The 25,978-nt window shown below is 40.5% G+C and overlaps 1 protein-coding gene across 2 annotated transcripts in view; it reads left to right on the top strand.

Moving 5' to 3' along the window:
• The window catches only part of LOC115589758 (mitogen-activated protein kinase kinase kinase 11), a 56,047-nt gene extending 33,180 nt beyond the window's left edge, over positions 1 to 22,867 (top strand). Inside the window, exons 4-11 of one of the 2 annotated variants that reach the window (XR_003985591.1) lie at positions 577 to 752; positions 2,009 to 2,255; positions 6,338 to 6,454; positions 9,822 to 9,993; positions 10,115 to 10,224; positions 10,399 to 11,037; positions 13,852 to 20,568; positions 20,674 to 22,867. Coding sequence is in view for 1 of the 2 variants with exons in the window: in XM_030430884.1 (XP_030286744.1) it covers positions 577 to 752; positions 2,009 to 2,255; positions 6,338 to 6,454; positions 9,822 to 9,993; positions 10,115 to 10,224; positions 10,399 to 11,037; positions 13,852 to 14,441 (2,051 nt within the window). In the remaining variant the exon portion in view is untranslated. Of the gene's footprint in view, positions 1 to 576; positions 753 to 2,008; positions 2,256 to 6,337; positions 6,455 to 9,821; positions 9,994 to 10,114; positions 10,225 to 10,398; positions 11,038 to 13,851 lie in introns of both variants that reach the window. The other variant, XM_030430884.1, reaches the window with a different exon arrangement.
• Positions 22,868 to 25,978: the final 3,111 nt, after the last annotated feature.

Below are 25,978 nucleotides of genomic sequence, written 5' to 3' on the forward strand. Positions count from 1 at the left end.
ATGAGTGCAAAAATATCCAGCTTAGTAGATAGTTAGTTAGTTAGCTAGTTTTCTGACTGTTTGTTACATCTTAAAATTCCCACCTTTCAGTTGGGTGATTAAATTAGCATTTTTTTCAATGCAGATCTGTATGTCTGAGGATTATGCAGAATCAGCAATCGACTTCCTTCTTTCAGGTCTCTTGATTCAAGAAAACATTTGAAAGAAGTGAAACTGAACTGGAAACAAGCATTTTCCACTGATTTTAAGGAAATGACTCGGTTTAAACTGAAAAGACCTTCAATTTTTTTTCCAACATTAAGCTCCTTAATGTCCATTTTGCTCTGCTTTGGTCCAACACTTCCTTATTTCAATTGTTTTTGCCTCAGTGTAAGGACAGCCTTGTATTCATGCTTAATAGAGTGCAGTTGTAGTAGTACCCAGATCCAGTTTAGGACAATTAGAATGGATTTAGGACATTTAAATATTTCAGGACAAGTGTTTATTACAAGCGTGTCACCATGGGTTCTTATGAGTTAATACAGGTGCTGCAGTGTGGACCCTCAAGTCTGACTGTATTTGCTTTGTATGTGACAGAGTGCTGGGACCAGGACCCCCACCGTAGACCCAATTTCAGCTCCATCCTGACCCAGCTGACCACCCTGGAGCAGCAGGTGAAGGAAGAGATGCCACAGGACTCTTTCCACTCTCTGCAGGATGACTGGAAGCTGGAGATCCAGGACATGTTCGATGAACTCCGGGCTAAAGAGAAGGTGAAAGGCTGAGCACAACTTTTTTTTCATCCTGGGTTTTCATTTGTCGTTGATTGTGTGCATTCCAGACAAATTGTAAACTCCTCATCCCATGTAATTATACCAGTAGTGTGAGAGGGTAAGTTAAGACTTGTTACATAAACAGAAGACGTGTCTTTAGATGATATTACTTTATCTACACAGATGGTGCTGATGTTGAGATGACTAAGAGGTCTACCACACAGCTTAAACACGCAGTATGTATTTTCTGCTGTTAGGGTTCTGTCAATCACAAACAAATGAAAACAGAAGACGTAGTTTGATGATGTCATGAAATACCGGGCGATCATGGGAGTTTTTATCTTCATTGTTGAAAAACCTCAATTGCTGATGAAAATCTACATGACTCATGAGATGTTCACAGACGAGGGAATGTTTTAAAGTTTTATTTACGTAATGTTTAATATGATAAAGGTCCTGTTTTATGACATTTTAATGCAGAATATTCATATTATATCTTGAATCTACTCTTGACAATTAACTTGATTTGTTTTCAGCTTTGGCAACAGATTCAAAAACAACACTCCAAACCACCAGGATACCAAATTGCACATCTTTTTTGTTTTTTGTATTGCATTAATATAAACAGAATAAGACAGCCAAGGTCTTCAAAGTTCATACTTAGCTGTGATTGGTGCATTGATGAATCGGGGCAATACTTAGGACTGGTCAACTGGATACATTTTCTAGAATTGTTCACACGATTACCAAACCTGTTATAGAAATGAATAGTTATCTCTCATACTTCAAGAAGAGAGGCAGAGAATGAGGAAGGAACACAATTTTTTTTTCATCAGCAGTGGCTACTTCACAACATCATTTACGTCCTTGTTTTGACTGAGAGACCCATGGCAACAGAAATGTTGGTGAGAAATCTTAGTTTTGCATTTTCATTATGGCGTCATCCTGGCCATATAGTATTTATTGTAGTCTGGGAGGAGCAGCCGTAAACTGAAACCTCTTCGGTTGTACAGATACCTTAAGATCAATCTTTATTCTGTGGCACATCAAATAAGATGTCAAACAGCACTTGAGATTCATCTCGCTATTAATGCTCATAAATGGTTTAATTGCAACAAATCTTCTTTCAGCGTCTCATTTCACACTGTCATCCAGTAAGAGATACGACACTTAACATCAGTCAAACATGACTGGGACCCACTGATATTAAACACCCCATAATCTCTTTCATCCGTTTGTCCCCTCTCCTCCATCAGGAGCTGCGTTGCCGTGAGGAGGAGCTGAAGCGAGCGGCTCTGGAGCAGAAGTCCCATGAAGAGTTCCTGCGGCAGCGCGAGCAGCAGCTGGCCCAATGGGAGCAGGATGTGTTCGAGCGCGAGCTCACCCTCCTCATCCTCCACCTGAACCAGAACCAGGAGAAACCCAACGTCAAGAAGAGGAAGGGCACCTTCAAGAAGCACAAGCTCAAGTGCAAGAATGGCGAGAAGATCAGCATGCCTCAAGGTGTGTGTGTCTGTTTGAACTGTTAGTGAGTTGTTTTGTCAGTAATCTTTTATTGGCCAGAAGTCTTGATGAGAAAGCTTGTTTCATGGGCCATTACTGGGTCAGTCGCAAGAAGCAACAAAACCAACAGTCGAAAAAATTACAAGAGAGCAGAGAAGAGGAAGTGAGGGAGAGTTTTGTGGTGCAACTGTTATAATTTTGTAGCAGAAAGTTCCTGTCAGGGCTGGACTCATGTAGGTTTAAAGGCTGATATTAGAAAAGGAGGCTGCAGATAGGTGCCATTTCCTGCTATCATAAAGTAAATTTGTTTACTTGTCAAAATAAAATGTCAGAGGGACGCCTCTTCAAAAAAGTTCCCTCACAATTTTGTTCTGAAAAGCTCCTGAAACAACATTCAGAACATCATGAATATTAGAAATATTGGGAAAGGTGGACCACAGGTGTGACATGTTGATATCTACGTTGACCAACACTGCTCCTTGGGTATCCTCTACTATCACAAAGTAGCACAGCCTGCTGCAGTTCACATCCAGTGTTTTTCAATGGGTGTGTGAGTGTATTTTGGGCTGAGCAAGCATGCGTAAATGCACTGTGTGTGTGTGTTTGTGTGTGTGTGTGTGTTGTGTTGTGTGTGTGTGTGTGTGTGTGTGTGTGTTGTGGTTAGGCCTTTCCCAGCAGCAGCAGGGCGGTGATGTGGTGGTGGCGGGGGGGTTGATGAGAGGGGAGAGTGAGCCAACCACGCCTCGACACTTCCTGTCCATGGATACACTGCTGGCTGGCCTCTCTCACTTTCTCGCTCTCATTCTATGCCCCCCTCTCTCTCTCTCTCTCTCTCTCTCTCTCTCTCTCTCTCTCTCTCTCTCTCCCTCCCTGTCCTTTTTAAGTGACCCTCCCTAACCCCTTTTCAATCGCTCCTCTCCCATATAGCTCCCCAGTCAGTGTTTTTATTCTCCTTTTAACCATATCTGCCTGACTCCTTTTCCTTTTTCCTCTTTCCACTAATATCATTATTATCTATTTTGCTTCGTCCTGTGTTGCTCTTGCACTTTGTATACTTTGAAGTCGGTTTAAAATGCAGTGTGGTATACACCTAAGGATGGGCTAATAGACTAGTGTGAAAAAGAAAACTGAATATATGTTGAATATACATATAAAGATACGGCAACCAGTCCCTCTGGACCGGACTTTGTTCTACCTAATTTACATCATTATAACTGACTAAAGCACGTCCTAGTAATTAGGATGTAATTATATTGGCCTGGTCCTATGTCTGTGTTGTTGTTGTTGTTTTTTGTTTTTTTTCCCTGAAGGTTGTTAAAAAACAAAGAAGAAAGTGGTTCTGTGCATATTCAGAAATGGAAGTATATGTAATTGCCAGGACGTCAATACAAAATTTAAACCAAAAGGATTAAGATAAAAACTATGTAATGTAAGACTGTGGAAACATTGCGGTTGCATCACAAATTTTGTTGTGTTATTGTGGCACATACTTACTACATTGTATCAAGTGTTCATATAAGATGGACATACAGATATAGCTAAGCAACAGTGCTGTAGTGGGACTGTCAGTCCAGTACATTTATAGTAAGTGATTACATTTTAAAGGAAATGTGTCAACATCTTTAGTGCACTTTATCTTTGAGTTTAGCTTCTGAACACTATGTAGCTTGAGTCTGCTAAGTTGAGCTAAAAAAAAAAAAATTTCGCCAGCAAGCTAGTTTAGCAAACATCATGTTGATGAGAACGACAACAGCATGGTTTAGTAATTAGAGGACACCGATTGATTATTGACCATTAGTTTTCTTAATTTGCAGGGGGCAAATTAAGAAAACTAATGGTTCAAATTATGGATTGAGGGAAGTTAATTGATGTATAGAGTCCACAGTCATTTGAGGGATTGGTTCATAATTTGAGAGCATGAATTTCTAACTTGAGAGAATAATTTATTAGAAAACGCCCCTCTTGACAGCCACATATTTTCTGGAGCTCACTATTAGCAAAGTGGCTTTTATCAGCATAGTTTCTACTTCCAAACACTGTGCAGGCTATAGCTTGAGACAGCTCTGTTGATCTCAACAAAATATTAGCCCCTTTTGCTAGGTAGCCAGCAAGCTAGTTTAGAAAACATCTCCACTTATGGCAATAGCAAACAAGCCCAAGCTAATGCTACATCAGGACGGGAAAAAACATTCTCTTGTTGAATCTCTCATTAGAATTTGAGCAATTTATTTATAAAGATTATGTCAACTACATAATGAATTATTTAACGAAAACTATCTGAGCTATCTTCTTCTTGCCAGTGCTCTCTTGACAGTAAAACATTAGCTCCTTTTGCCAGCTAGCCATCCTGCTAGGTTAGCAAACAGGAAACATCGCTTTTTTAATTCAAACTTTGTGCAATTTATTTATGAAGCTTATCTGGATTTAAATAATTAATTTATTACCTAAAATTAAAAGTGATATCTCCACCTTCAACACATTTGTCTTTGCTCTCTATACAATCTTATCATAGACAAGACAATAGTTTAGAAGGTTTTTGAAATTTAACACAGCATTGGGTCATCCATAAAATCCTTTGAATGTGTATACATAAGTAATTCAGATACATAAATTAGCAGCACCCACTAATTAAAGGGAATGAATTGGGAAAACCAGGGATACAAATTATGGACTGAGGGAAGGAAATTTATTGGCAGGATGGAGTGCATGTTAGTTTGAGGTAATGGTTCATAATCTGCAGATATGAATTACTATAACTCAAGAGAATCATTTATTTAAAGGAGAAGAAAAAAATCCCTACTGCTACTAAGCTGTGTAGCTCACTATTAGCAAATTGGCTTATATAGTTTATAGTTCCAAACACTGTGTAGGCTAGCATGATTCAACTCAGTTAACCTGAACGAAATCTTAGCTCCTCTTGCCAGCTAGCCAGCAAGCTAGTTTAGCAAACATCTCCATTTTGATCAAAAAACAAATAAATAGCTAATCCTAGAACTGCTTGTTGTGTGGCCTGATACATGTCATAGGGGATTGTTATGTTATGTTGAATTAATAATTTGTACAATTGTAAATAACGAATTCACTACCTCAAATTAATAGTGATGGTACTAGATTTTTTAGTTTTTAGAAAGAATTCCCAACATTAGTAATCATAGATCAAAGCCCTTCCAGTTACCAGTTAGTAGTTTTAGAAATGTTTTACTCTTAAATTGCTCAACATATTTCTTTGAATGTATTATTTATGCCCTTAACAATTCATTATAGCCTTTATAGTCACCACCTTTATTCCACCTGATCTAATAATTTGACTTTGAGCTACATAAGAGTTTTTAAGGTTAAACAGTGTTATACATCCCTTAAATTTATTGTAGCCAGCAGGTAAAGTTTTGCTCTATAAATGTATTTAAGACTTAAATGATTGATTATTTAAGTCTGATTTAAGGTGCAAATAAAGTACATTGAAAATCAAATTTATTAATCCAACACAATGTGTCATTAATTCAATAGAAAACATGTAAAACAAGGATCCAAATCACTGAACTGAAAACATAAGTAGTGGTCAATTTGAGGGAACAGGTTTTAATTTCAAGTGATGAGTTCCCCTCTTTTGAGAAAGATTAATAAAAAAAGAGTTACCCTCTAACAAATACTGTGCTTTGTAGCTCAGTAATTAGCAGTGTTACAGCTAGCAACAGCTGGTAGTTATCTGGGTGTCAAAAGGTGAAATAGCCAGTTACCACACAAACACAGCAAAAAAATTGCTACTCAAAAAAAAAAAAAAACAACAACAAAAAAGGCTACTTAAATCTGCTTGGATGGTAAAGATTTACTTGAGAAAAAAAGTGTTCTCTTCCCTCTTTCTTCATGTATTACCAGGCTGAGAACTGAATAACACTGAATTTATTTCATGGTAAAAGTCAGTACAAGCTGCTAGAGAAATAAGGAAGCTTAAAAAAACATTGCAACATTCAAACAAACTGACAACTCTTGAATGTTAAGTAGAGTGAGGAGTGTGTGTATACTGTTGGTGTCTACCACCCAGGTGGTCTAACATCTGCTTTATATGTTTGTGTGTGTTGCAGATTTCATCCACAAGATTACAGTGCAAGCATCCCCAGGCCTAGAGAAGAGGCGGAACTCTCCTGATTTGGGTTCTGGCTCCTCACCCTCCTTCGGCCCACGTTTCCGTGCGATCCAACGTGAGTGCAGTCATTTCTCCCTTGGATAAACACACAGTTGCACAGGTGCACAGGTGCACGCACCATATGTGTGCTCTTCTAGAGACATTAAGAAAACCAAAGAATGGAGGATCGCTCGCCTTCTTGCATGCGCACAAAGACGATGTTGCAACATTATTTGTGTCAGTTTCCAAATTCTCTCCTTTCATGTTCTCCCAACCACCCACTCGTATTTTTTGTCTTCCCCTGTTTCCCTGTGGGCCCCCTTTCTCCCTCCCCTGCCATGCCGCTTTCTTTCTCTCACACACACCCTTTTCCCTTTTCAACAGTCTGTTCCAGTCCAAATATTATCTGACTTCCTCTCAGCGGCTCAGCACTTCTCTGCAGCTTTATTCCACTGTAGCCCTCACCTGCAGTTTTTCATTGCCGCAGCGGGGGGAGCCATTGAGCTGCATTTTCCAGGCAGAAGGAGTCCTCGGTTTATATGCATGTAGTGGCTACAGTGCGGTTTACTGAATTAAAAATAAGCAGGGAGGAATTCATTGCTCCAGGAGAAGGGGTTGAGAAGGGTTGCAGCAGAGGCAGAGATTTACAATACTCCTCTGCTTGTCAGGCTCTTAGACAAACGCCCCGAGATCGTTTCCCTTCAGAGGGAAATTGTAGCCAGTAGGTCACGGGTGTCTTAACAAAACCCAAAAGGAAATTTGTGGTATAGCAACAGGCAGTGAAAAGGATTTTTCAAAACAATAACCACCGGGGCTTGACATGAAAGCACAAATTGCGGTGAAACATTTATCTGTAAAAGTGGTTGGCAAATCCAAAACATCTGCCAGCTTCATTTACTCATCAAATAGACGGCTGGTTTTCTTTACCTCCTAATGACTTTTTTTAATGGCAATCACTAAGCCATGAGTGTGCCGGTCATTAAAATGTGTTTAGTGGATATTTATGCTTGCCCTCTCCGTAGCAAGCAGTGATTTATTGCTTGGGCCTCCCAAACTTATTTGTCGAGAACTGCCAAATTGATTTGCATTAGTCCACAGATCTCGTTCGACAAGATTTAGTGTAGTAGGGCACGATGAACCCTACGGAATGATTGTTTTAGTAATGTCTCTCATTGTGCCATATTCTACTGAATTAGACAATAAGAAGATTGAAACATCTTGTACTTTTCAGGGCTCTTTAAATTTCTGGATTGTACTAGTTAGCATTCTTTGCATCTCTGTAGGCTGGCTGTATCATATGTGTTGGCAGCTTGTGGATATTGCTACCCTCATTTATTTCTCTAATCTGTGGGGGCAGGATTAGTTTTGGTTCTTTTGCTTCTCTTTTAGCCCTATTCCACATTCCAATTCCAGTACCTGAGGTGTAGAAGTCTCTACATTTATACGTTCATATGATGATGCTAATGCTGTCCCAGTGGAATAGCTCTAGGTTTGGTAGTGATGGTTGGTCAGCCAGTTGACCACTTTGGTCCAGAGTGAAATATCTCAAAAACTCATAGGTTACTGGATTGGCATGAAATGTATCTATGTAACCAGGGGATGAATTCTACAGAGTTGGTGATCCACTGAATTTTGTTCTGTTGCCATATCCAAGTTGAAATCTTTACTGATCCAATGTAATATCTCAACCTATACTTGAGTGATTGGAGCAAGATTTGGGCTATTCATGTCTCCTTTAGGGTGAATTTTAAAAGCCTTTTTTAATGCATTGTGAGCAAGTTACCAGTCTGTACATACAGTAGCATTTAGCTCAAAGCCCCCCTTTGCCTAAGTACAGCCTAGAAGTTCCACTAGCACATGTCACCTTGTGTATTTATGTGTATAACAAAAGTTAAACTGACATGCCAGATGGTTTGTTACACAGAACCATCTGGAACAACACTGCTAGAAACTGTTTGGAAAAAGGCGGCGCTTTCCAAAAATACTTGCGAGGTGATTGGACGAACCATCTGTCTATCGCCATCTATCGCGTGCTAACTTCACCAGTGGACAGTGAAGTGTTCACTGTCATCATGTCAAGTCTGCGAGTGCTTGAGACTGCAAGGCAAATATAAGATACTGATAGACAGGCCTAAAGAGTACAATACTAAAATGCAGTATATCTTCTAAATATTTCTGTATTATGATGTGGTTGAGTATTATTACTAGCCTACACAATTCAAGTAAGGTTATATTAAAGTAATTGTTTTATACGTTCATGATAAGTTGTACAATGCCATGTCTGTATTGCAATTGATTGATTGTGGGTAGTTGAATCAGTGAGGTCCAGTAAAGTCTCCAGCCCAAGCACAGGCAAAGCCTGGCAGTCTGCAGAAAGTCTGCTTGAGTGGCCCTTGCGGACTGGATGAAATGTGAGTTTGGGCAGCCTTTGAGAATTGCAGACTTCATGCAGATGCCTAAATCTACCACATGCATATTATGGGCAGATGATGAGCAGAGGAGCAGCTTGTGGAAAAAACCAAATATTGCGACCATCAAGTTATATTCCATCAAAACACTGTGACATATTGCAAAAGAAAATGTGTTGACATAGGACTGCTGAGGAAAGGGGATTTTTTTCACGCCATGGTCTGATCTTGATGAAATTGCAATGCTGACACTATCACCTGATTTTTATGCTTGCTTTGAAAACATTGTGTTCGAGAGTGACGGGAGGTCAAAGAAAATAATACAACATGTCCTTTCAGAGAGCATTTTCTACTTTTTCTCGTTTCTGAGGCTGAATGGAATGACCAAAACTCTATGAAATCAAATAGTGAGTTCAAAGTTTCTCCTTGCTATTTGTGGTAAATTATGGCATCCACACCATTTTTGTCACTTCTGACTAAGCTGTCAGGTGTAATGTTGAGAAGGCTCCATAAGGTGTAATGAGGGGCTGTGATGGAGGCGTGTGGCATCATATACATGCTGCATGTGAATGAACACCTGAACAACCTTAGCAGCACAAGCCAGCTGGTGGGAAGAGTAGCTGGATGAGATGTGGTGCCATATCCTGGGTAAAGTTTATGACTGGCAGGTGAAATCCCAACTTTAATTTGCACTCCGCTCTCCCTCATATCATTACCCGGGTGATTTCTTCTCTCACTTTCTTCTCTTTCAGCGGTTACTATCTAGACAACATCCAAGTGATGATGTAATCTCAACACTTTTTTGAGTTAATCAGGTATTAAACTGTGAAAAAATATGAGAAGAAAAAGCGCATTAAATTTTCATGAATTCCAGCTGTAGCAGGAGTCATAGAGGTGGAGATGATTGCAGGGCTGTGTTGATTTATTGGTGAAACCTGTTTGTTTTTTTTAAATGCTCACCTCATTAGAATATAGCTTAACAGTCTGCATACTGATGATGAACAAGCAATTTATTTTTCTCCCTTTTCCCTGCAGTCAGTCCCAGTGACAACAGCAGGTCGTTCGGTCTGAGCCCGGCCTGGCCCCTAGAGGCACCCTCTCTTAAACAAGCCAATGGAGACCTGAGGTTGGGCCCCCACTGGAGGCCCCAGAGCCCGAAAAGTCCCAAAAGCCCCAAAGTCCTTCGCCTTAGTCCCCAGGAAAGCAGGTACAGCAGGATTGTCCTTTACTTTTACACATAACAAAAAAAACCAAACTATTTTAGATTTACAAGGATTTCATTAAGTCATCACCATACATAATTGTTTTTGAATGCTTTTTCTTTGCAGTTTGTCGATGAGGGCCAAGCTCCTGGGGTCTGACAGCAACGAGAATGGAGATTCCAAGGAAGACTTTGAGGAGTACAGACCCTCCACGCCTAACCTCCCTGCTCAGAATGGTATCCAATGCCTTCCGTCACCACCAACTGCTTGCCGCATATCTTCCATTAGTCACAATTTTCTCTGGCATGAATGTGAATTAGAAATAAAAGCTAAATTAATAATAAATGCCTCGTCTCTTGCTCCTTCTCTGTCTTTTTAAAACTCAAGAAACATATTTTCTCTCTCTGCAGGCTCCTCACTGAAGGACAGCCTGCGGCTTCCTCTACCTCAGCGAGACTCGTGCAGCGAGGAAGGGGGTTCCTCCCCGGCTGGCTCCCCCAGGCCTGAGAGGGGTTCCCTCGGTGGCCTCGTTAAGAGCACCCACCGGGCCTTGCTGGGTGGTGGCTCCATCCTGGCCTCCATAGGACTTGGTCGCTGCCTGGATATTCCTCCACGGGTGCCCCCTCGAACTAACCCCTCTTCCCTCGGTGACCGCACCCCCTCTGAACCAGAGATCTCCCCCCCTAAACCCCTCATTTCAGACCCCCCAGTAGTGGACGATCTCATCACCTTCTCCACCTCGGAGCTGCCCCCCAGACCACTCTTGGATTTAGCATTGCAGTACCAAGAACTGAAGCCCCTGCCCCTGACGCCACCTCCACCAAACCCGCGCGAGAGGAGCAGCCACCGGACACCACAGATGCTGCAGAGTCCGCAGAGCCCACAGAGCCCACAGAGCCCCAGAACCCCCTTGCAGCACGGCAGGGCCAGCCCAGGGGAATGGACCCCATGTTGCCATGCAACTAACGGGGAGCTGGGCTGTGAGGTGTGGGAGCACAAAGCTGACAGGAGGAGGAGGTCAAGCCAAGGCCTGCATGTCTCTCAGCTAGGTCAGTCTGACGTCACCTTCAGTCAACCCAAAAATGAAAATTCTGTCACTATCCACTTAGCTCCATGCTGATGGAATGTCAGGTGTCTGTAGTCCACAAAATATTTTTGAAACTTTGCAGCAGAACAGCGTTGCAGCACTCTCTTTAACAACTGAAGTAACGGGGAACCTGTTTTTAAAATGTGAAAAAACAACAGGAAAGAAAACCAAAACATTAAAAAAGATGTGATTTATACTCTTGACGCACAGTCAAGCTTGTGCACCTGCTTGAGACTTTACACGTCACATTTTAAAATAAGTTTGCATCTACTTCAGTTGTTAAGGAGAATGCTGCAACGTCGTTTTGCTGTGAAGCTCCAGAAATGTTTTGTGGACTATGACAGTTCCCCCGACTTTCCATTGGCATGGGGTAGAGTTGATAATTACTTGCCAGTATAACTCACGTGGGTCAAAAGTCAGAATATCTTGGCCTCTACTGCTTTGAGTTATATTTTGTCTTCTGCAAGTGTCCCAACTTTACAAAAGTACAATACTAAACTGCAGCCCTTTTAAAATTACAGTCTCCTCTCCAGATTGGATCCATGATTTGCTTTTTAATTTATCTGCCTGATTCATCTGTATTTCCTCAAGAGCACTAAGCATGTTTTGCTTCTTGGGGAGGCCCCGTGCTGAAATTGGATCCAACTCTTACCTTGAATAATGTACCTCCTCAGCATGACAATGTTCCCTCACAGCTCTTTCAGAATTATTATAGTGCCTTTTTTTAGCAAGATCTTTCTGGCACAAGGGAAGCTTCAATGCTGCACAAGCTTTTTCATTTACATCAAAGCTTGTCTTCGGCTATTTGCATATCTCAGGTAACAGCTAGCCCTTCATACTTCACTGTTAATATTCGCTTAGCAAAGCTAGCATCCAATCATCTGTTGTTTCCCCCTTTTTAAAGTCATAGTTTTCTTTTATTGCTAAGTTGAAGATGAATGCAAAACATCCGGCGGCGCAGCTGAGGTCATGCAGGCAGAAAGTGCTGGATTCAGAATTGCTAATAATCTATTCTTGACTTCACTGCCACCTCCTCACATAGTTTGGGAGTTTGGCTGGAGTTTAAGCATGCATCTTGGAGTATTTGCCCTTCAGTCTGATTATCCCTAGTATGGAGGCATGTAAAGTGTATGCCTATGTGCCATATGTAAAGGATGACACATGAAAAATGATAACATTCAAGAGGGATTTGCATTAATTTTCCCTCAAAATTACACAAGATATTATACTATATTTATTTCTTCTGGGGCATATTCATGCTTTTGTTTTAATTCACGAGTGTCACACATTATCTGCGTATCAGCAACACTTACATTTACAGTACATTTATATTCACATTTTTTCCCAAAGACTGTTGTGCATTTCTTAGAAGCACTAGCACAGTTTAGAGCAGCAATGACGGAGGCGTGGGTATCTCTTGTTTTAAGAGCGAGTGGGCTTTACTAGGGCTTTAGGGTGCCCCATGGTAACATTTCACACTCTATATCTGGTCCGCTTGACTCACAAAGCCTTGGATTCTCCACAGAGAGGTTCTTACAGCTCTGCCCCCAGGTACCAAGCAGACATGCCTCGCCTGTTCCACCACTAACAACCGTAATCTCACAAAACCGCATGCGCTCATTACATCGGCCACGCAGAGGCAAAAAGCCACACATAATTAAACTGCAAGTGTTTTAGCTAAACATCTTATTATGTTTATTGACTGTAATGACTCAGATGCATAGACAGACTGCCACAAGGTTGCCGGCGGTGAATGCATGCTTGAAAGAGAGAGATGAATGCAGAGGATTCCTTCACAGGCATTTTTTCGGCTGCACTCATGTGACTGCTGATTGCTCTTTCTTGTCAGCTGAATGGCTGAGCAGCCTTGGAGAGTGTCTGTTGATGTAAATAATGCCATTTGGCAGACACATCACATTTGGAAGTAGCAAATGTTCATTCAGGATGATTTATTTGGAGTTTAATGGTCTTGTCAGTGCTAATTTACACTTGCTGTTTGCTGTTGTTGCATCTCTGTCAACTAGTTACATAGCCCTATATTATACTTAATTGAGACTAATTGCATCAACATACTCTGCTTGTGATTATTCACTTTTTATGCAACAATAATGAACCGTTTGAATGTTTCTGTTTGGATCAGATTCATTGTACAGGTTCATGTGTTATACAAAATATTAGACAGCTGCAGGAGTGCATTAAGAGCAACACAGCAGTTTCAGAATAATTTGCAAATGAACAATTAAAGTCTCTACAAGCAAGAAAGTGAAGGGCAAGGTGATGTAGAGGTTTAATATGTTGAATATTCAGCCGTTGTCTGATGTTGTGTCTTGTTTTAAGGGGAACTCCACTGATTTTACATAAAAAGGTCATTTTGCTTGTTATGGGGAGTACAACTTATTCTCCTTCAGCGCTTGAGGAGCATTTTAAAGTCCAGAAATATAATCCTGATAATGTCATTGTGATGTCATTTGGGTTCTTTTGGCTAGGCTCGACACCTCACACAATCGACAGAAATCTTATAAACTAGGTGACTGGAGTTTGAAAGAAATCAACAGGCAAGGATGGTCTAATGAAAGATGCTCCTGAGTTGCAGTTTGGGACACTTAACTCATATTAAGGGACTCATATTCTGGATATCTCTGCTGCTTTGATTTAGACTGTTTTCTGATTTTTTAAATTTTTGACTGTTGTATAATGGGAAATGCAACTTAGAAGTCCTTTTCGGACAAAAAGGTTGGAGTAGCCCTTTAATGTTTTCTCTTTCTGTTCTTTCTAGCTTTGGACCTGCCCTTGTGCCAAGACACACAGGACCCTGATGACAAACCCTCTATCCACCCCAACCCAGCCCTCTGGAGCCCCAAAACCCGCCGCCTTGAGGTCAGTGTCATCCCCCGTCCCCGCCCATCCCCCATCCGCCCTCGCATTGACCCGTGGAGCTTCATCTCAGCCGGTGGCGGAAACTCAGGTGGCGGCCGAAGCCCAAACCGCTCGGACAGCAACCTTCTGGGCTACCAGCCCTCCCCTACCAACCCTTTCCACAACTGTGACCCCTTCCCCTCACCTGACTGCGACCCATTCACCCTCAAGGCTGACCCCTCAAGTGCCTCGGACACAGCCTCACCATTTGACCCCTTCTCTGCCCCTTTTCCCACCTCCCGTTCTGCACCTTGCTCCACCAATGGCTCGCCCACGCTGCCCTCTTTCCGCATAGCACCCCTCAACCCGGCAGACTCTCCCCTCATCGATCTTGGCTGGGCGGCATGCAGCAAGCCCCCGGATGGCACCAAAGAGAGAGTTCATCCGCGCAGGACACTGGGGCTGAAGCCCTTCAAGTCCCCGACGCAACTCAGAGACGACAGGTTCTAAACCTGTAGCAGGGCCGTGATTTTTATCGCAGGAACACAGTCCAGAACCCTCTCCACTACTTGGAATCTTTAAAAAAAAAAAAAAACGCACAGCCATCACTCAACCCACCGAGGGAGGTTTCCCCCATGGGAGCCTAATTATGCAGGTCTTATTTACATGCCAGCCTGCTTCTTTGGAAAACCAGAAAGCCAGTGAAAGGTGGTACATTGGATTGTGGGAAAGCTGCCTTTGAACCAATAGCTGGGGCCCATTTCATTCTCCCTCTCTATTTCTGTTTCTCTATCCCTTTGAAGGAGCAGAACACAGATCACTAGTTCCATCTTCAGATTCTATCAGACTGCTCATATCACCTGCTTTCATCTCCTCCCTACCTTTGAAGCATTGTGACAATGCAGAGGTGGATAAGGCGACTTGCACAGCTTCATCTGCCTCTACCTCTCTGCAGGCTGAAAGCATTCAGGACAATGGAAATTGGAGTGCCTTATTTCGTGAAGTGTTTTTAATATATATCTTTTCAAGGTTCCTTGAATGGTTAATCTTGTGCGTAGGGAAGATGCTATGAATTTGGCTTCAATTTGAAAATCAGCTTAGCATTTCTGTGGAAGAAAACGTTGTCTGCGTATGCGCGTACATGTGTGTCTAGACTCATTGTTCAAGGAAAGCTGACTGTTTTTGTTTTTTAAGCACTGTCTGCCTGTTGCATTATGGGAGAAGGCTCTCAGAGTGGATAGTCCAGGCCACTTGTGAAATCCAAGACAAAACCATGACCCAAACATTCCACTTGGAAAGAGATAACATTCCAGTCACATTCCCGGGGAAATGCCAGGGATTGGACAGATTCATTTGGTTGGCAGGCTACACAGCACAGGAAACAAGACGGGGGAGCCCTCTGCATTCCCTTTATATGCCAAAGAATGCCTATGTGACAGTGTAAGGGCTAGAAGAAAGAGTGTTTGCAAATTAATTGTTTTTACCTCCAAGGAGCGCCACCGGGTGGGGCTTGCCACACTGGACAGCACAGAGAGAGCTGAGACAATCACAGATAGTGTTCAAACATAACTTTGATATACTTTTTCTGTGGTTATCTTTGAATCCAGACTGTCTTATCTCCACCCTCCTGATGCTTTAGGAAGGTTCAACCAAATACATTTAAGTATTTGCAAATACAACACAATGTCAGTGCGGAAGCTTCATTGAGTACTTTATTTGTACTTTGTCCCAAAGCCATCTTACAATTTGATTAACACTTCTCTCCTTGACCTTATTTAACAAACGCACCTGTCACTCAGTTGTCATCAAGTAAACACGCTCTGTCTAACCCTACGCTATGGCGGCCGCTAAAAACGTGAAACATGGGTTGCTGTCTTTGAACTAGTGTTTGTCCATTCTAGGCCACTGTAGAAGCATGGCAGTGTAACATGGCAGACTTCGCCTCAACACAATGATTCTTAGTTTCAGATGGTTAAACACTGAAACATAGTTTTGAATATTAGATTCAATTTCTTCCAATAAACTCCCTTAGATGGCTTCAAGTCCTACAAGATATAATGTGCAAGTGAGCGTTAGAGCTGCTGATTTGTGGAATTTGTTCCCATTGGATCCTCTTTCCCCTTGTTTCAGGTCTTTATACTTAGCAAAGCTAACTGTCTAAGACTGCTAACTGTCTTTTTGTCAGTCTTGCTCAGTAGTTATAGTATATTTATTTCAGACTTGTTATTGGCTGGCGTTGCCAAGACTAGAGTAGGAAGGCTCCTGAATTCTTGTCCCTCTCAGTTTGTTAAAAATCCATCCTAAACCATTTGAACACCGCTGAAAAGATTCTGTGGATAACTGTGAAGCTGTGTTGAGAGAACAGATACGGCAGAGAAGTTCAGCCCTGAACATTAACACAGAGAAAATTCATTGCAGAGATACCAATTTTTCCACCAGCAGCAGTCTCAGCAGTGCTGAATGCACCAGAGCGGCAACAACAAAACCTCCACTTTTGGTTCACTATCATAACCTATTGTTCTATGTATTAAATTGAACATGTTCAGAGGGAAAGTGTCTGTAGACACAAATACTTAATTTATAAGAATCCTGGAATGGGTTTGACATCACAGACTGAAGATGCATTACTGGTATCCAATGATTTTTTTTTTCTAAAAAACTGGTTCCCAAGCATATAAACCATTGACATAAGTGGTAAATGTTAAGCAACTGAAAGAGACCCCATTTACACATAGCGCCAAGTTGTCCTTTTACCCACGTCTTTGCAGGAGCGTTACAAGGTACAAATACTGATTAGGTTCATCACTGACACCGTGTCATTGGAAGACAATAATGGCTTTGTTCTGATGAAGAGAGAAAAACCTCGTCTCCAAAGGGGAAAGCTTTGTGATTAGCCTAATAATCCTACTGACGAACAGAGGCGGCTGATAGTGATAATTAGCCTCTTGATAAGAGCAGAGAGCATTAACAAAGCGTTCAGATATTTGCTTAATTAATTGCCCCGTTGTTACGAAAATGCCCTGCGTCCTCCTCACAAGGTGTCGAGCTGCTCCCTTCATCAGTTTATGTCTCGTTTTAAAGCTGTGCCCCATTTTTATGCATGGAGCTTCAAAGACAGGTTGAGCTGTCCTTCCTTCCTTTTTCTCTGTGTTGCCACTGGCTGCTCAGCTGCTGACCGGATGAAATCTTCACCGTCAAGGCTCACCTTCGTCTACATCCTACCCCCTCAGGTGATGTGGGAGATTTTTCCTCCTTTCTTTATTTCTCTTCTCACTCCCACTCTTTTGCTTCCCTCTTCTCTGGGAAATTTTGTCTGAGGGCAGTTTTGTCCTGACACGGTAGAGGATTCAATTCAGTAGCAGCCAGATTATGTAGTGCTCATTTTATATGCACATAAATGTGTGTTCAACATCTACTGGACATCCAGTTTATAATCAACAGTAACAAAGAGACAAAGTGCTTTTTAAGGTCTCAGTATGCTCCAAACGAACTTGGTTATGGAATATGTTGTCCTACCGTATCTAAAGGGAAAATGTTTATAGCTGTACTGAATGACCACAGTTGAAGATTAGGTTATAGTTAATTAAACTTTAATTAATAGTTACTTGACTGTTAACTTTTTTAGTTTTTCTTAACATTTATTAAGCAGTTGTAAAGGTTTATAGACATCAGTTGCAACACTGTAACGTCTATCCAAATAATGTCTATAGATGAATACTCAGTACTAATTAAGCATTTACATTAAGTATCAGTTGCATAATTTGCAACGTTACAGATACAGTTGTATTAATACGATATTGAAAATTAATAACAATTGCTTACTAATTGGTTTATAAAGCATTTCATTGTTTCTAAAGAAAATGTATTTACCATATTTAAACAATAGTTAGTATAGTGTTACTTTTAAATGTATAGGTAATCAACAGTAGTTTATAGTTACTTCACTGTAAATAAACAATGAAATGCTTAATAAACCACTTATTAAGCAATTGTAATGATTTATAAGCATTGGTTGCAACTATCATGGCCTCCAGATGTACTACACAGTAAGTTCACTGTATATGTGTATTAACCATTTACAGTATTATGAATATCAGTTGCAACTTTATAATAAACAATTGCTTAATAAATGTTTGATAACATTTATTAGTGCTCGTTAACAGTGAAGTTACTATGAACAAAAGTGTATTTAACCATAAATCTTATGTGTATTAATGATTGATATTATAAAGTGTTACCAAAGATAACATAACACTGCTCACTGTCACACCTCTGCGTATTCGCCAACTGCTGCGTAAAATGTGTCAGTTTGACTATTTCGGAAAGATGCAATTATTGTCAATTGAACTCCTTGGATTATGCCATCAGGACGAGAACTCTAGAAGCTGTTAAAAATAACTGACAAGCTCTTAATTTGAAGCTAACATCTGTGTTGCGAATGTTTCACGTAACAACAGCAAAAAACAACAACAACACCTGCGACATTGTAATGGTTTCCCTTTTGTATCTTGCAGACACAGACTGTTATGATCTGAGAAATAATACATACAATTCTCTGAACACATAGCAAGCAAGTTTATGAGCCATCAGTCATAGCTGGACAGGATCACCCAAACAATTGTTTTATGTTGACCTCAGGTCCAGGTTCACCTGTCATTACTTGTATGTGTGCACTGATCTTCCTTCATGTTTTGAAGAAGTGTGAGGATTAATACAGAGTTTTCCTGCCGTCAGCAGTGTTCACTGCCTTCCCTCGCTCTCCCACCGTCTTCACCAACATTTCACAGACGTGACAAGTGATGAGTTATTGCCTCGTCTCGTCGTATCAACACACAAAGCCACAAGAGCTATCCTCTGATAGTCATTAGGCTCGGATAGCTGTTATTGTCAACAGTGCTCTGTGAGGAGAAAAGATAGATGAAGGAAATAGAGATGATTGAAACCTCTGGCAGATTATTTCTGTCACAAATTGTGCGTGCGTGTCAAGTATCCACTTCAGTCTGCCACTCATGTCTTGTCTGTTTGTTCGCTCTATGCTAGACTTTAATTTTCCCTCTGAACTGATGTTTAAAGGCATTACCTGCCATTCTTAATCAACCTTTTACATGTTGAATGATTGACTTCATGAAATATTACTTGCAATAACAGGAGCCACTGTACTTTTCACATATGATAAAGTTGATGCTTATAGTCAGAGTAAGAATTAATTTCCTTCATGCTGAGAGTTTGCTTTTATAGAATTATCTTGGAATACTTGCAGTTTTTTAGATAAACGACATACTCCTACATTGGTTGTTATGGTGTAACCTGAATCTGACAGAACTCTGAGGCAATAAATGGGACACGTTTTAGGTAGTATTTTTCGGACATGGATGTCTGAATTTTGGTTTTGGCTGTCTAATGTAGGAACCAATAAGAAATGCTGATGTGTTGTTTGTAACGCTCTGATATTCCAGGCATCCTCCCATCCGTCACTGCAAATCAGTGTCCCGAGTACAAACTGACAGGGAGAATGGAAGTGAATTCTCTGCAGGAAAGACTGTTATTTGGCCATTGTTTCCACTGTCAGCACCCACCGTGGTAGGGAGCAGACATGATTTGACGATCTAAGTTCAAGTTCAAGACCAGGCCGAATCAGTGAATGGCAAATGGTCAATACATTACATGAATAAGCACTAATGAGGAACTCAATCCCAGACCCTCATCGTGCCAAGAGGCTACATTTGAGTGGTGGCTGTGTTTTAGAATTACCGACGGCAAATTCAGAGCTATTATCCAAGCGTAATATCCGAACGTAGCAAGTTATTTCCTGGCTTTGTGAAGGGGGTCACAGTTAAAAGTGTTGTCTAATGCGACCATCCATCAGGTTACACTCAGACCTAAAGCTTAATTTGTCCATCCAAGTGACTGTTGTTGTAAGCGTGACATCACTGCAATTCGGTCTGTTGCCTACATTTCCTTTAAAACCGGGTGGTAAAATAAGATACTTTATTTATTTTTAAAATTTTCTTATTGATCTTTCATTGCACGGCTAGCTAGCTTAGCTGAAAATATTGTTAGCTATCTAGCTCAAGCTAACTTTTGTTATAAAACCAAACCAGCTAGGGCAGTTTAAAGCTTTATATTATTATACACTATATTTCTTAAACTACTGTAGCTTCAGTTAAATCATGCTTTCTCTCCTTCATGGTTACTGGGTAAATTGGAGAAGGATCAAACAAAGGTGGAATGAAAAATCGGGCTGAACATGCGTCACATTCATTTTATTGATGAAATCTTACCTTGGTGGGTCAGTGAAGAGTAAATTCTGAAATGAGAAAATAAATGGCCTGGCATTTTAGTGGCTTTCACCCCATTTACCTTTGCTGCCCTTGCTTGCTTGTGTTCAATTAAGTGGAGGTTACAAATATACCTGGTTATCAGCCTCGTTTCAGCTGTCTCACAACCAGCTGTCAGCACAAGAGAGATACATTATTGCTCGTTCTGGCCCACATTAAACTGAAACACCTGCCCATGCCTTTGTTTGGCATTAACAGGCCATGACCAAATGATCAAATATGACCTTTCATTGACTGTACAGGAATCGCACATTCCAATAGAGATGTGGACAAAAGCCATGTGCAAGAGGCGCCGCCAGGTGCGTAAGCTAATGCTTGGTCTCCCAACGTGTTTGTATTATTTCTAATTCTTTTCAGTCTGTGCATCCAAGGTGACCATCTGCTGTTCTCTTTTTCTGTAACAGTGAAAACTGAATGAATGGGAGCCATGTAAGAAAGACCAGTTCGTTTTCAAGACCGCAGTAAAGGCTCTTGGAGAAGGCTGGCGCTCTGTTTAGAAAATAAACATGGATTTTATCTACAAGGTCATTAAGTCCAAGGCCCACACACACTCATCCCCCTTCCACTCGACGGCGCTCAACAGCCCCATGGTCGTGATTATTGTTCTGCCTAGCTATTGACACTCAATTACCGTGTTCTTTCAGGAACAGAAGCTGTTCAATCCGCAGATTTCTGTTTCTTGAGTGTTAAATGGGTGCGCTGCAAGCCAATTGGTCGAGTTTATAGCCCTTGTGTCTAAAATATAGAGGGAGCAAAATGAATTACTGTTGTCTTCTCAACAGTGTTCGCAGATAAAGGAATGAAATAGCTTATTTTCGGGGCATTTCTCTTAGTCATATAAGTGTGTCAGATCGGAGAGTACAACCAATTTCATGTCCTTGAAGCATATTGATGTAGTTACTACTTAAGCTTAGAGCATTTGCTACACCAGTGGCAGCGTTATACCCACCTCACATATTTTCACGAATGTGTTTTCTGAATGCATTTTTTTGAAAATAAGTAAGTTAATTTTGATAAAATTGGCTGTTGCCCTGTTAGCTAGTTCCATAAGCCAGCTTTCTGGATTCTCTTTATCTTCGTTCTCTCAAAGGACGGCATAGCCTAAATTTGCAAAAATTTGCATAACAAAGTTCAAACATGGAAACCTTTGTGTCCATTGACTGGTTGTAATTCCAATGAAATTATTTGATTTAAATCTAAAATTTTGGTGTGACGAAACATAGACAATAATAAAACTGGATTGTTCAACTGAACTGGAAAGTGACATTCTAATTAAGTCAGCATCGACACGCTGAGTGTTGCCTTTGGTTTTAAATGTTGCCCAAATGTTCAATGTTTTAAATTGCCGTGCACAGATGTAGTGAATACCTAGGCGACTAAAATGTCTGGTGTCTGCCTCATAAACATTCAGAATACGTAGTATCCTGGACTTGGGGTAAGACTGCTGACACTTAACCTTTATAATGTCTTCTAAGGCGCAAATATACTTCAGGGTAAAAGATTTCACTTAGGAGTGGCTATTTAAGAGTTGGTGGTCTCTTTCAGGTGCTCATGCTTGGGCTTAAATGACTGCACACTAAATGATCCACAAAGGCAATTTGAAACGATTAGGATGGCACAAATCCCCACGACTCACTGGTCAAATCTCTTCCACTCAATGCATCACAGTACTGTAAAAGCTTTTCCTTCTGACAGCTTACTACCAGCCAACTAAGGACATTCCAGAATTCATATAAAGGGGGTGAAGTGGATATTTTGTTAATGGCCATCTTTTTACACACTGGATTAAAACTATTTCTAGATGGCCATGGACGCAGTCTACATTAAGATGATGGATTGATTGCTTCATATGAACAAAACATTTTATAGGTTTTCACTGGAGTATTTAAGATGTATGTATGGGTGCTTCACATGAGGCGGATTAACTTTACATTCCAGTTCTTTAATTTGATAAAATCTGTATTCAAATGATTCCTCTACAAGCCCCAGTATTTGTGTGTAGCAGAAAATTCAACAGAGTTGCCTGGTAGAGCTTGAAATCTGGTTCTTGTGCAGAGACTCCCAAACCAAAATTGCAGTCTAATTTTCCCTTGGGGCACCCATACTGATTTTTTTATGTGCATTAAACTGCTAGACAGAGCTGAAGATTTTGTCAATACCTTCAAGTAGAGGACAAGGTTGTCGTCTTCTCTGTCTTTGTATCTATTTGCTTTTATTGTAAGTGTTCAAGATTCATTTCCATGTCTGTTTTGCGTTTTATTACAACCTAGGCGATGTGATAACGCAATTGTTGCATTGCCCTGGCAGCCATTTTTACATCTCCCTCAGAACTGTCTCTGCTCATGTGAGCTGGAGGTTTTGCGGTCGTCGGGCTTTGAAAATTCGTTATTATTGCATTTTTGTGAAATCTCGCACTGGGCTGGGCCTAATCAACTGTTTTTATTGTTGTGTGTCAAGAGGACTGTTTCTGTATACAGTATGTGAAAATGTTTTTATTCCTCTTGACTATTATAATGGGTTTTAACCTGTGGAAAAAAAACAAAAACAAATGAAAAAGCTCAAAAAGAGATCAGACCAAATAAAATGTAACACTCCTGACTTGTTTGTGATCTTATTCTTATCATAGCGAAAAAGATCGAACAACAGACTTTGGTTCCACAACAAGAAAGCCTTCACGAGCTGTCAGTCATCTCAGTCAGCCATCGAAATCAAGATGGAATTGTTTGCTTTTTACAAGTAAAGTTGATTGATGGCATGGATGTAACTATATTTGGTGATTGTTATCTAATATTCATGCACTTTTCGGTCTCACTGTTACATCAGATGCCAGTTAGAGTATACAAAAACCCTTAAGTGTCCTATTTGTAGTCAGCAATGGAAGGCTGCAATTGACATGCATGTAATTATCTCCCTTGTTTGTTTTCCTTTGGTGTCAGTAATTATATTATGATCTTAACAAAACAGCTAATATTATTCTCACAAGGAAAGTTCTGATGTTGTTAGGTATGACAAAATTATTATCTTGTGTTTTTTACCTTTTTGTATCATAGAGTCCCTATTCTATTTCGAGACAATCACAAAACATGACAAAACAATGCAGCTGCAAGGTTCATTTAGTTGCTGTTGCTTATGATCATCTTACATGATCTTCATCAGCAGATTATCTCATTGCCCTATGTCTTTTGGACCACTAAGACCAATGTTTTCCAGTAGAGGTTGCAAAAGGCATCAATATTTTGATGCTTTTTCAATACCACATGTTTGAATTGATGCAATACATGTTAAATGGTATCAAAACTACAGCAGCTAAAAAAAAAAAAAACTATTTACAATGAGATTTTCAAGGCTGCACTGACACTGACATCATGTTAGTGTGTGTTTGTGTGTGTCCAGTGACTTTTCTGTACAAGCAGTTGTGCAGGTTAATTAGATTTTTTTCCTATTGTGTGCCTCAAAAGATGTAAAGTATTGTTTTATATAGTATTGTATCAAAAGTTTTGAGTACTGTCCACCTGCTGATGACACAATAGAAAAAGTCTGGATTACCAAAGTCATAAGGATTCATCCTCTGCAGACAAAGAAAACTTGTGTAAATTTGAATGGGCCTTTTGGGTTGATGTCAGGCTATTGAGTTTTGGACTGAAGTGCTGGACCAACCAATCTAAATCTAAACTGGCTAGATAAATGTATCTGCATGTGTCTTGTCTGGCTTTCCATAATAATCTCTAGGGGGCAGTGCCAGTGCCTGATCCATAGTAGAAACCTGATCTGTTCCACTCGTTTGAGTTGTTGAGCAATACATCCTCATACCTAATTGATTGAATGGGTCAATTGCTGGTCACTTCCAAAATTAGATATATTGCATTTCCCAAAACAACATGCAGTGTGCCAGTGACAGAAATACTGAACAGTATTCCTATGTCACTGTTTGCTTAGGTTCAGGCACTAAAACTTGGTCAGGTTTAGCAAAAACATTATGGTTTGGGATGAAATAACTGTGTTACTTATGTTACTTAAGTTACGAACGTACCTCGTATGTTGTGTAGGTCACTGTAGTTCCATCATGTACATGGTTAAGGACAGTAAGTTTAAACAATGCACGATTTACTTTTGGATACACACTAGACACAAACAGTACTAATTCGCTAACTTCCTCCTTTATGCTTTAATAATTACTAGGAGGTCGTCACCTGAAACGAAACGTCCTTATGGGTTGTAATAAGCTGCTTTTATAGTTGACCTATATGGTAACTTTTCTTATGCGGACGAGCTTGGTTGGGGATTGGATAGGGTTAAAATGACCCATTGGCATATACATTATTGGTCAGGCGTTGGCACTTATGCACATGTGCAGAAGGGATTGGGCTGCCGGCATGGATCAGCTACTGACAAATGTATATGACCATTTGCATCCAGTTGGCAGCTACTTTTCACACTGCATCTAAAACAATGTCAAATCCTGCCACTGGGGCAGAAGGAAATATTCTGTTATTATCGTAATAAGACATCTTTTCATATAATTTACGCCCCATAAAATGGCATGAAGACTATCATGGCTCAGTGGAAATAATTTGTCTTTGTGTATGTATGTGTGTATCTTCTATTTCTGTACCTGCAGTGAAGATGTTTTGGCAGTCGTGAGAACTGGTGCTACATAACAGGTGATGACAGGGTGAGGAAAGCATTTGGCATGTGTTTTTTTCCTAAACACCGCACATTTTGGGCCACTTGTGTAGACCCATGAACGCACTCACACGCTCTCCTATTCACAGGGTTAGTTTCTTGTTGGAACAGATGTTTCCTCTCTTGCAGCGTGTGAAAAAAAGATACGATGCAGCAGAGTACATAATGAGATCCTCTGATGTTTTTGACTTCCAAATAGACTCACATTAAACCATTTAGACTTCCATCTAATCAGAATTGTTCCTTGACTGGGAAGATTTTAAGTTCAAAATTATAAGGAGGAAGCCTAATATTAACTTTCTGGAGAATTCAATAACAGTAGAATTACGCTATTAGTCACTTTGTTAGAAACACTTTCAAGCACACCAGGGACTCCTTAGAGTCTCTGAGCTACTAAGATATAATTTGCTCATAGATACGTAAGTGTATTTATATGCATCGTGACTGCAAATTTCTCTGAAATGATATTTGAACACTTTGCACAGGAATAACAGAAACTGAAAAGGGCTGCGAGAAATTGCAGCCCATCCAGCACAGCGGTGAGCTAACTTCAAATATGAAATCTCTCCAGAGAGAGGTCATCTCAAAAATGAATCTGTTTGAAGAATGAGAGGAACAACTTGGCGTGGTGGAGGGGGCCGGTTGGGTGTACATGCTGAGACATGTTGCTGCACTTTACTATGACTCTCCCTTCTCATCAGGACTGTCATTCAACTGGGTATCAGAATGGGGAATCAGCAGCGTCAGCGAGGAAGTGATGGAGAAACTATGCAACGGGTGACCCTCCTCTACTCTGGCACCAAGTCTCAAAGGCTCTTGTTGCCATGGACACTGTGAATGAAAGTCTGTAAAGCGCAGTGGTGTGGCTCTGCAGTGCTTTCACATTGAGCACTTCATATTTATTTTTTTTAATTTCTAATTTGCTTGTTATTAGTATGCTTTATAATATATATTTTGTATTGTGTTTCTAGAGTAAATGTTATACACCTTGGATTATTTTTATCGTAATATTTTATTGTAGGCGTT

This window comes from Sparus aurata, chromosome 10 (assembly GCF_900880675.1).
Source record: "Sparus aurata chromosome 10, fSpaAur1.1, whole genome shotgun sequence".
NCBI lineage: Eukaryota > Metazoa > Chordata > Actinopteri > Spariformes > Sparidae > Sparus > Sparus aurata.